Here is an 11,024-nt window from a genome sequence, read left to right on the forward strand (position 1 = left end):
GGGAAAGGCTTTCAAAGCTGAGCATTTAAAAACTTGTGCCTCTTCTGCTTCAGTTGCTTTAGCATTGCTGGGGAGGTGTGGAGGTCCTGGGCACTCCTTGCATACCCATAGACTGCCTTCCTCTGCATGGCCCAGTACTGAAGCAGAACCATTTAGGTTAGAAAAGACCTTTAAGATCATCAAGTCCAACCGTTAACCTAACCCTGCCATCCCACCACCAAATCATGTCCCTAAGCACCTCGTCTGCCCGGCTTTTAAATACCTCCAGGGATGGGGACTCAACCACTTCCCTGGGCAGCCCCTTCCAGTGCTTGACAACCCTTTTGGTGAAGAGTTTTTTCTTAATACCCAATCTAAACCTCCCCTGGCGCAACTTGGGGCCGTTTCCTCGCATCCTATCATCACTCATGTCCCAACAACCATGGCAGGTCTTGGATCCTGCTCTCTCTTAGTCCACCATGGCAGGGCCATCCCCTCTGTGACACGAGACAGCAGCTCAGTAGCAGATTTGGGAATGGGACTGCAAACTCCCGATGAGGCTGCAGGAGGGAGGCGTGTGGCTGCAGAGCACAGCTGCTGGAAAGGCCACACAAGTGAGGAGGACTGGGCTGGTGGCCATGTCTCTCAGACTTGACTTTTCACGGCCAAAAAAAGAAAAAGCGCCTGATATCCCAAGGAGAGGGGGAGGAAGGGATGCAGCCCTGTGCAGCGTCCTGGTGTGTCCCGAAGCTGGCAGGGCTCTGGCAGATGCAGACAAGGCTCTCGGGCATTTGGGAGAGGGAGGGACCTCACGAGCTCGCAGAAGTGAAACCTGGCTCATCCCACGGCAAACTGAGGGCCGGCTTTGCCGATGCTGACAGGATGAGTTACTGGTGTTTTGGGGTGAGACCTGCCCCCTTCCCTGCTTCGGTTATGAAACCATTCTCCAGGGAAGCAGGGATGGCTCCTCACTTCTTTTGGCTCCGCTCAGGCCACAGCTGTAGAAACACCATCGGTTTGTGAGTGGAATGGTATTACTGTTTGTCATAACTTTCATACACTGGGGCCTCCGTACCTGATTTTTTCAGCATTATATTTATATGCCCTCCTCCTCCTCAAACCCCTCTTCCTCATTGCCAGGCCTCTCCTGCACCCCCTACCTTTCAAAAAGATGCTATGGTTTTACTGCGCATGACTCTGCAAATGATTTCTGCTTTCTGCCTGGGGCCTGCCAGCTTTTTCCCACTGCTGCCAAATGGCAGCAGAAAGAAGAAGGGCTATCACCTCAGGCTGGAGACTTTCCTTTCTGCTGTGCTCTCCCTGTCCTTTTTCTTTCACATGTAACCAGCGCTAGGTCAAGGAAGAGATCATGCTAAGTCTTCCGAGCGACCTTTTTGGAGTACACGTGCTGCTGGCTTCTGTCACTGGCAGCTTCCCTTGCTGCAGCCAGGGAAAAGATGTCCCTTTGGTCCTTTTGCCATGCTACCATGCTATCAGGTCATTTTGTTTTTTATTCTATGAGCAATGTTAGCAACCTGCTATAGCCACACCAGCCCTGAGCCCAGGGCTGAGCAAAGAGAGATTAATATTAAATGGACGGTGAGTCCATGATTTCCTTAGCTGATGCACTTGGTACAAAACATCACGCGTGGCCCAGAGCTGGTAGAGGTGCTTCTGGACAAAGTCCTCACACTGGTAGCTGAGGTACAGCCCTGCTTTGCTCTCACCCTTCCAGATGCTAGTTTGGAGTCTTGGTGGAGGGAGGGGATGGATGCTGCTCCTGTTGCTGCACCCCATTGCCTCTGGACACCCATTTAATGGGTCCAGGGCTAGGAGCTTGGAAGAAAGCCGGGATGGTGAAACACTGGCACAGGTTGCCCAGAGAGGTGGTGGAGGCCCCATCCCTGGGAACATTCAAGGCCAGGTTGGATGGGGCTCTGAGCAACCTGATCAAGTTGAAGATGTCCCTGCTCACTGCAGAGGGGTTGGGCTAGGTGACCTGTAAAGGTCCCTTCCAACCCAAACTATTCTATGATTCTGTGAAAGCCTGCGGCAGCATTGGTCTTACCGAAGAGGTGCCAGCCCCCCCTGGAGCGATGTGACGCGGGTCGGGGTGCAGCCTGGCAGGGCTGGGGAGCGGGCAGCGGTGAGGAGCTCCAGCCCGGCAGCAGCTGCCTGCTTTGCATTCCAAATCTGCCCCACGCAGCCCCCAGGCATGGCCCGGACACGAGTGGGGAGCAGGGGTGGTGAAGGGCGGCCAGGGGCTGGGGCCAGGGTGCAGCTGCCGCTAGATGTCAGCCGCTCCTTGCTGCAAAGCGAAAGACCCAAAAAATGCAAGAAAAATCCCTGAAAAGACTCAGTTCCTGCTTTTCCACAGCGCTCCGCTTATCATCCCTTACCCAGTACTTGAGCGAGAGCGTCTCTGAGTTGCTTCGGAAGAAAATACTTCATTCACTAAAGCATTTAATGTCAGACTGTTTCTCTGCTCAATGATGTTTTAAACCTTAATATTTGTAGAAGCAGATTGTCAAACGGTTTGCATCTATTTTGCAGGAAGGATGTTTTTCCCTTCCTCAGAGTAAGCTCAGGAAATGAGAGAAGCAGGAAGGAAACTAGCTAAACGCTGATGGAAATATAAAATGAAGATATTTATCTTGCCAGTGTATTGACAAACCATGGGTAATTGGCCTTTTTTTTTTAATGTTTTAAACCATTGATTTAAAAATGGACAAAATTAAAGTTAAGTCTCCCTTCCCCGAGCCCGCTGAAGTGGATCTAATTAATCAGCACTTTTGCTTCTGGCAAGCAAACACAGCAACAAAATCAGAAGTTACAAATTACAGTAAACTGCGGCGCAACAATATTTGTGTTTAGAGCTTACTCTGTTTCCTCTGGTGCGGTACCTAACATCTGGCACACGGGAGGTCCCTGCTCCCCGCAAAAAACTAGGAAAACAGAACAGCAGTTTCCCAGCCATACCTTAGCACATGAGTCCTCGTTTGCTGCCTCTGCCCTCTGAGCCACCCTTCTGCTCTCCCAACCCCGTGCTGACTGCTTGGTAGGCTGTTCCCAGAGTGTAAAACAAAACATCTGGTTGTTAACAACATGAAGCTGTTACAACAACTGGACTCTGCCAGGATGTGCTGGACCTCTGGCCAGAAATCATTTCCCAGCTGCAGGAAATACTGGTGATACGGGATCTGCGGTACCAGCTCGGCACCAGCTGGGAGCTGCCTGGTCTGTGCCCGTCCTCTCGTCCACTCTTGGCGAGGTGCAGCAGGCACACGGCACAGCGTGGTTCCAGCCTGGACCATGCTCTGCGCTGTCGCAGCCAGCATTGGCTTTGCAAGCACGAATTGATGCTCCACTTCTCACTCAAGCTACACAAATATTTGTCAGTCTGGCTGAACTGTCCTAGGCTGAGGCAGAGACCGCAAACTCCTGGCTTGTATTACAAGCCAATTAGCCCAAGCGTGCCGAGAAGGGCACTGTGGAGGATCAGTGACACAGCTGCCATGGGGCTGTGCAATGGGGCTTTCACCTATGGGTGAGCAGCTCAAAGCTGGACTTTATCATCCCAGGTGAAGCATCAAATGTAAGGAATTACCAACAGCCCTGCTGAAGGCTTTGCTATTTTAGCAGAGGCTGGGGAAGCTGGAAGTGGTCGGGTGGTTGCCGCTTGTCCCTCACCTATTCCTGCATCCCTGTGGGCAGATGCAGCTCTGGCCTCATGGGGATGATGGTGGCAAGAGGGCTTGGGAAGCAGCTCCGCAGGGTGCTGCCTTCGGGAGCCACGGCAAGGCAAGCCAGACCCCTGCTCCCCAGGTAGTCCAGGCTGCCTCGCTGTGCCAGTACGGCTCGTGGTGGGGCTGCCACATGGACTGGACCATTGACATGATCCAAGTTAAAAATAAACCTCCAGCACAAAATGAAGCAAAACCCATGATAGTTGTTTTTAACCTGGATCTTTTCGCTGATGTACTTTGCAGGTCAGCATCGCAAATAGTTGTACTGGAATATGAAGGAGGAGCTGGAATGCAACGTGGTTATGGGAATAAGCGGCTGAGGACGGAGCGGATGTGACTGAAACTCCACCACAAAAGCCAGGGTCTCATGATACCACATTTTCACATTACTGGAGCTTAGGATGCTCCTGATTTCTGGCAGCAGAACTCTGGTCTCTTTCACTATGAACTCCTTAACATTTGCTCTCTTAAAAAAAAAAAAAAAAAACACAACAGGAAAAAACCCCAATCAATCAAACAAGAAGTCCTTATAAAGGCTACTTTTTGTCAGTTTTGTATACAGCCACATACTCCCCTCCGCAGGCAAACCTGGGCTGATTTGTCATCTCGGTGGCTCAGGAGGCTGTCCCTGCTCAGCGCCACTCCAGCCATCCCCTGCCACTTCCCAGGGGATGCTCTGAGATGCCCCATGTGGGGCACATGGATGTGGGCAAGGGACAATCAGAGAGACCTGGCACAGCCAACACCACCTCAAATGCTATGCCGGAGGTCCTTGGTGGTGTGAACAACCCCCGCAACAAGAGGAAATCCTCCACCCTCCCCCCCAAGCTCTTTTCTTCTATGTTGGTTGTTTAACGGTAGCTATATTAAAGACTCCTAATTACAAGTTTCAAGTCAGAGATCTCATTAATCACCAACCTGAGAACTTTACATTGATGAGCTGCCAAAGGCGTGAGCAAATCACTCTAATTACGAGGTTTAGATGCTGCTCTTCAAAACTTGATTAGCTACAGATACACAGGTGATAATTCTTACTGTCGTCTTTATAGCACATCCTCACTATTATCCACTCTAGTCTGATTTAGGTTCTTATGAGAATAATATTATGCTAATTAAATAATCCTGCACAAAGAATACTTCATGATGGAGATGATTAAGTCGGTTTAGATGGTGACTAATACCACAAAACTGTACTATCATAGAATCATTTAGGTTGGCAAAGACCTTTAAGATCATCAAGTTCAACAATTAACCCAACACTGCCATCCCATCACTAAATCTGTCCTTAAGTACCTCATCTGGCCGTCTTTTAAATACCTCCAGGGATGGGGACCCAACCACTTCCCTGGGCAGCCTGTTCCAATGCTTGACAACCCTTTGTGTGAAAAAAATTTTCCTAATTTCCAACCTAAACCTGCCCTGGTACAACTTGAGGCCATTTCCCCTCGTCCTATCACCTGTTACCTGGGAGAAGAGACCGACCCCTACCTTGCTACCACCTCCCTTCATGTAGAAGGAAGTTGTAGAGAGCAATAAGGTCTCCCCTCAGCCTCCTTTTCTCCAGGCTAAACAACCCCAGTTATAGAACCATAGAATTGTTTAGGTTGGAGAAGACCTTTAAGATCTTCAAGTCCAACCGTCCACCCATCAGCATCAGAGAAACCGGCAAGGGACCTACACAAAAAGAAGGACTTCCTCGCTGCCACTGTACATCCTGTGAGCAGAAATGATAAAAAGGAATGAAAAATAAGCAGAGCATTAACAAGCTTAATTTAAAAAAAAAAACAAACTTGCAAGAAAATGTAGCTAAACAATAGAATCTGTTCTCCGAAGGGCTGAAATTACCCCTAGGAGAGAGCCGATTTCAAGCATATTACTAACAGCAGGATTTGCCCCTTCCAAAAGCCAGTAACAGTTCTCACATACTCAACGGGCAGGTGGTTACACTGCCCTCCTCCACCATAGCCCCTGGATCTGAATGCTCAGTGCATCTTTGGATGTATGCATTCCATAACACGTGAAATAAAAAACAGCCTTACAGGAGGCTCTGTTCTCTCCAGCAGCCACGTCACAGCAGCGTTACAGCAGGGGGTGGTTGTGTTTCCATCTTTGTGCTCCCATTTGGTTTTGGGGACATGTTCAGGCAAGCCCAAAGCTCCAGCTGCTTCCCCAGCCAGCGCCCAGGACCTACGTGCTGTCTTTGAAAGGGTTTCTGTCCACCCCTTGCGCAAGCCCTGAAGCATGCACGTACTTTCACTGTTGCCCAATGATGTTTTGTTCTCAGTTATTTCTTGCAACCCACACTTAGAACCAAACCGTGCTGGACTAACCAATTTGGAGCATCCATCCACCGCAGCGTGAGCATTTCAGTCCTTCTTCCTTCAGGGGGGAAAAAAAGCACTTGCAACAGTGATGAAGCCAATTTAACAAACAATTTCACTGAAAACGTGAGGGCGGCCAGCAATACCTTAGTTATTCACAGAGGTTAAAATTTTATTTTGATATAAAAATTAAATAGCAAAGTTTTTGGGTTTTTTTTTTACAGTGATAAATTAGAAATTTACAGTACATACATCAAAGTAGATATATTTTTCTGTACACCCCAAAATAATCAGTGTCTATTTCCTCAAAAAAATCAGAAAAAGGAGCTAACTTGGCTGTTTAATGTAAGAGCTAAGCTTGTACCTCTCCAGCAGATGCTTCCAAAACCTGCAGTGAGAAGAGGACGCACCGGGGGGGCGGGGGGAAGAGGGGAGCAGGGACTGCACGAGGAGGGGAACTGCTGCAAAGTTTCTAGCTGTACAACCGCAGCAACTGCACTTCCGAGACAGGATTAGTCACACATTTTTTGGCTTGAAATTCATAACAGCGTTAAAACGGAGCACATCGGAGTTGCAGATATCTACTCTTCACAACAGCCGGGTTTTAGGCTATCTGCTGTGACTTCCCACTCATACAGCCCCGAAGTGAAGCAAGGTAAATGCATGCGAATCAATACAATTACGGAATGGTTTCATCGCTGTAACAGCTAATTTTGCTTTGTGTTGGTACAATGTTTCCCTGAATGCTCAGGGAAGATGTCCCTTTGGTGTCTCTCTGGTGTCTCTCTGCAGCTGGTGTCTCGCTGCAGCCCACCTCCTCCCCATAGTATTTGCATCCCTCACACTCTTTAATGGAACATCCCCCTGGGTCCTTTGTAGGGGTCCGCAGTGCTATCCTCATCCGACTCACTTCCAAATCACATCTGTCTGTCACAGTCCACGGGGTCACAGGCAGCGATGCAAGGATCTGATAACAAGGGACTACTTAACATTCACTTCTGTGTACATAACATGGTTAAAAATGCCATTTATTGAATCAGCCAGGTCAAACACAGGCTGTATTGGCCAGGAGAGTATCCAAACCATTTCAGAGTGAAGGACACTTGAGTGAACGTGACACCTTGGCACAGCCCAATACTAGGTTAAAAGACAAGGCTCCTACTGCGTCCTCACCCCTTGAAAGTCAACATACAGCTGCTGACTTTACACCCCTTGCTGCACCAGGAGACAGATCGCACAACAGAGAAACTCAGCCATCTGAAGATTTCCTACTTGCAGAACTCCTTGCCCACAGAGGAATAACCAGATCCAAACACAACACTAATAGCAAGAGACTTTATGGAGAGGATTAAAAGGCTCGGCTGGTATGCGGCGTTGGCCAAGACAATGCTTGTGCATCTTGAGGAGAATGTGTCAAGTTGTCACTTGTTCTGCTGGAGAGGGAGCCCAACCACAAGGACTGCAATTAGGGTTTGTTTGGGGTTTTTTTTTTTTTTTTTGTTAAAAAAAAAAAAAAATATGTGCTCTAGCACATGTTTCAACATTGACATTGAAACAATACATGCTTCTGGGACAGATTAATGCTCACGGCCAGAGCTGGAATGAATTGCGGTGTGGTTTGGGAAGCGCATGGGGCACCTGTATGAAAAGGGAGGACTGGGATAAAGCAGTGCCTGTTCTCAGCTGCCCTCGATGGTCCTGCGAGTTGGGGCACTGGGGGGATGCTCCGCAGCTGACCAGGTTCCACACAAACAAACGGAGCAAAAGTTTAGGGCGCACAGATAAAACTGAAGGTCCTTCAAAAGGATAAGAGTATCAGAACAGTGTTCTCTTCAGTACTTCTGGGCTATTTCTATTTGCATCACCTTTCTTATTAGCCAAACAAGTCCCTGGCACAAGGTTTGAGCTACCATGAGCACAAGCCGATGCCTCCTCAAATAAAAGGCTAAGAAAACTCAGCAGTTGCTATGAAACAACATTATTCACCAAGAAGTTGGATCTCTTCTCTTGGGATCCCTTTACAAAACCTGGAAATGTCTTTTGTTGTTCCTGAGGAACGAATGCCTGCTCACATTCTGCATGAAAATAAAGGTTTAAAAAAATAATCTCCATAGCTGTCAGTGAGCGATTGGAGCATCATCGTGGGGCAGTCAGCTGTACTGCGATGTCATGGGCTGAGAATGTTCTTTTAATTGTAACTGACACACATAATTATTCAACTGATCTGTGTGAACATGAGGTTGCCAAGGAACTTAACAATTTGCTTCTCCCCAGACTGGCGTCTGCAGAGATACCATCGCGCTGAACGAAATACATTAAGACTTAATTGCTTCATGCAATGAGTCTCCAGAGACAGCTAGATAAGTTTACTTGGAAAAAACTGGCATTGTTTGAAGAGACCCTCAACTCATTTTTCTCTTCCCTGGCGGAAGGAACCCTATAATGTAAGACTTTAAATAAAGCTATTAAATGCAGCAGAAGTAGTCTGCTGGAAATAGCAGGAGCACCTGAAGGGACAGGAATGGAGGCAGGCGGATAACGATAATCGATGCAGAAGACCATACACAGCTTCCCTGCTCCCACTGATTCCTCTACCACTGACAATGGCCTTGAGTAAAGCTTTGATGCAATTAGAAATATTGATTGAACCACAGAAGAATTCGGTGGGAATGGGCCTAGGGAGGTCCAAATTCCTGCTCAAGGCAGAGTCAACTCTTGATGCAGACAGGAAATAAGTCCAAATTATTTTAGACCATCAGATGACTTCAAGAATCATCCTCACTAATACCTCACTAAATCCTACTCATCACGGGTAACTCTCAAACCTGCAAAGTCCACTCGGTATTTGCTGGAGGACCTGAGCCTTGGCTGACTTGTGTAGCATATGGAAGCAACAGAATTCCCCAGGGCGTAGAGACAGAACCCTCGGCAGGCGCTTCCTTCACGATGCTGAACTCAAAAAGACGACATCTAACTGAGGTCCTGGGTGCTTCATCTTCCGATGACCAGACCCTAAAGCAGCCCAGAATTTGGCCCCAGACCGCCTTCCCTCCATCAGCTTTATGACGATGAAAAGAAAACAACATCCCACAGCTGTGGGCTAAGTCCCTCAGCTTCTAAAGACTTCAGTATATTGCATCCTGCTTTAAAAATAAAAAAGGCAGATAACATGTTTGGATATTTCACAGCTTTTAAAGCCTCCCTGGGCTTTCCTATCTTGGGCAGCATGGTTTATGGCTATTGTATCTGCAGCATGATCTTTTTTGCTCTTTATTCTTTAAGGCTTTTTTTTTTTTTCCATCCCCCAGAGACAGGTTGTGTAACCGTCTCCCTACTCTACTCCCAACATTTCCACGGCACTGCTTACACACGGTCAGTCCTTCACAGAAGAGCAGTCAGACCATCGGGCTGCCGTCCTTTTCTCATACCACGGTCTCGTTCCCTTTCCCAGGTTTCACCCAACCATCTGCTCTCTTCTCCCGTTTCACTTTCCCTGAGTTCACCAGTCTGTTGGAGCACTTCTGCCATGTGTGCAGAGTTTTGGCTGACCAGATCCACATACCTGATGTAATACCCACCAGGAGGGACATGAAGATTTTGAGCATCTCCACTGCCATATTGGAATCATCTGCCGAGTAGCGGAAAACGGCCCAGTTGGAGATTTCGTAGAAATAACAGGCGATGACACACGTTGCTGGGACAGTGTACAGCACCGAAAAGACACCAATTTTGACCATCAACCTTTCCAGTTTGTCAGTTTTAGTTCCATCTTTCTGGAGATTAGACCTGATTTTAAATAAGGCCACGAGTCCTGCTGCAATGAATAAAGTCCCAATGACCAGGTAGGTAAAAAGCGGAGCGACGACAAAGCCTGTCAGCGCGTCTAGGTTCTGGTTCCCCACGTAGCACAGACCGGTGAGCTCGTCTGCGTCTACTAGTCTCATAATCAAAATGACGATGGTCTTCACGGCAGGGATAGCCCAGGCTGCAATATGGAAATAAGAGCTGTGCATTTCTATAGCTTCATGGCCCCACTTGAGTCCTGCAGCCAGAAACCACGTCAGTGTCAGGATAACCCACCAGATGGAGCTAGCCATCCCAAAAAAATACATCAGCAAGAAAATTATAGCACATCCTGTGTTCTTAAGACCTTCTTGGATAAGAACAGGTTCTGCTGCCTCTTCAAAATCACAGGATATCCTTTCCCGGCCCACAGTTAGCCTCACAATATAAGCAATGCTATAAATATTGTAGCACATGCTTAAAAATATGATTGGGCGCTCCGGGTAGGAAAATCTGGATGAATCAATCAGGAAGGTCAGGACTGTGAAGGCAGTTGAGATGAAGCAGAGACTGGCCCACACGGCCATCCAGATATCTGTGAATTCCTTAGCTGACCGGCTGTAGAGACCAGCATCGTAGCCGCACTTCAGGACACAGTTCAGGCTCCTCTTCACCCAGATGTACTGCTCCGAATTAGATCCCATGCTGTGGCACTCTTCTCCTGGCTGCAGGGAGGTCTTGCTATGAAGGGGAACCTCTTCGTCTCCTGGGCCCTCCATGCACATGTGGTTGTGATCATTCTGGGGTGGGAATTTGCTACAGTTTAGGCTGTCCGGCCAGGCAAATCCGAATTCTTTTAACACGGGTTCGCATCTTCTCTTGACAGAGAGGCACATGCCACCGCAGGGACCTATGGGGATGTTAATCTTCTCCGTGCACATCGGGACATAGACTGAACAAAGGAAGAACTGGAAGAAACAGAAAATCACAAGTGCGTTAGGGGAACATTAAACAGGTCAGAATATAACAAGTTTTTGTTGGGGTTTTTTTTGTTGGTTTTTTTTTTCTTTTTTTTTTTTTTGCTTTTTAGCAGTAATATTTGGTCCTTTGCTTTAAAAAGCAGGAAGCAGCATAAAACAAATAAACCAAGAACAATAAAAACAAAGGAAGAAAAAAAAAAAAAACCAACTCTAAA

General features: G+C 47.7%; 1 protein-coding gene across 1 annotated transcript; it reads right to left on the reverse strand.

The window, feature by feature from the left end:
- Positions 1-9,468: 9,468 nt before the first annotated feature.
- Positions 9,469-10,794, reverse strand: FZD4 (frizzled class receptor 4). Its single transcript, XM_009641322.2, has one exon. The coding sequence runs from the start codon at positions 10,768-10,770 to the stop codon at positions 9,469-9,471; it is 1,302 nt and encodes a 433-aa protein (XP_009639617.1). The 5' UTR covers positions 10,771-10,794.
- Between the last annotated feature and the right edge of the window lie 230 nt (positions 10,795-11,024).

The sequence above is a fragment of the Egretta garzetta genome, unplaced genomic scaffold (genome assembly GCF_000687185.1).
Source record: "Egretta garzetta isolate BGI_Z169 unplaced genomic scaffold, ASM68718v1 scaffold286, whole genome shotgun sequence".
Taxonomy (NCBI): Eukaryota; Metazoa; Chordata; class Aves; order Pelecaniformes; family Ardeidae; genus Egretta; species Egretta garzetta.

What these genes read in the sequence shown, in the direction of transcription:
- FZD4 (XM_009641322.2), bottom strand. Translation starts at nt 10,770, where the DNA reads ATGTGCACGGAGAAGATTAACATCCCCATAGGTCCCTGCGGTGGCATG.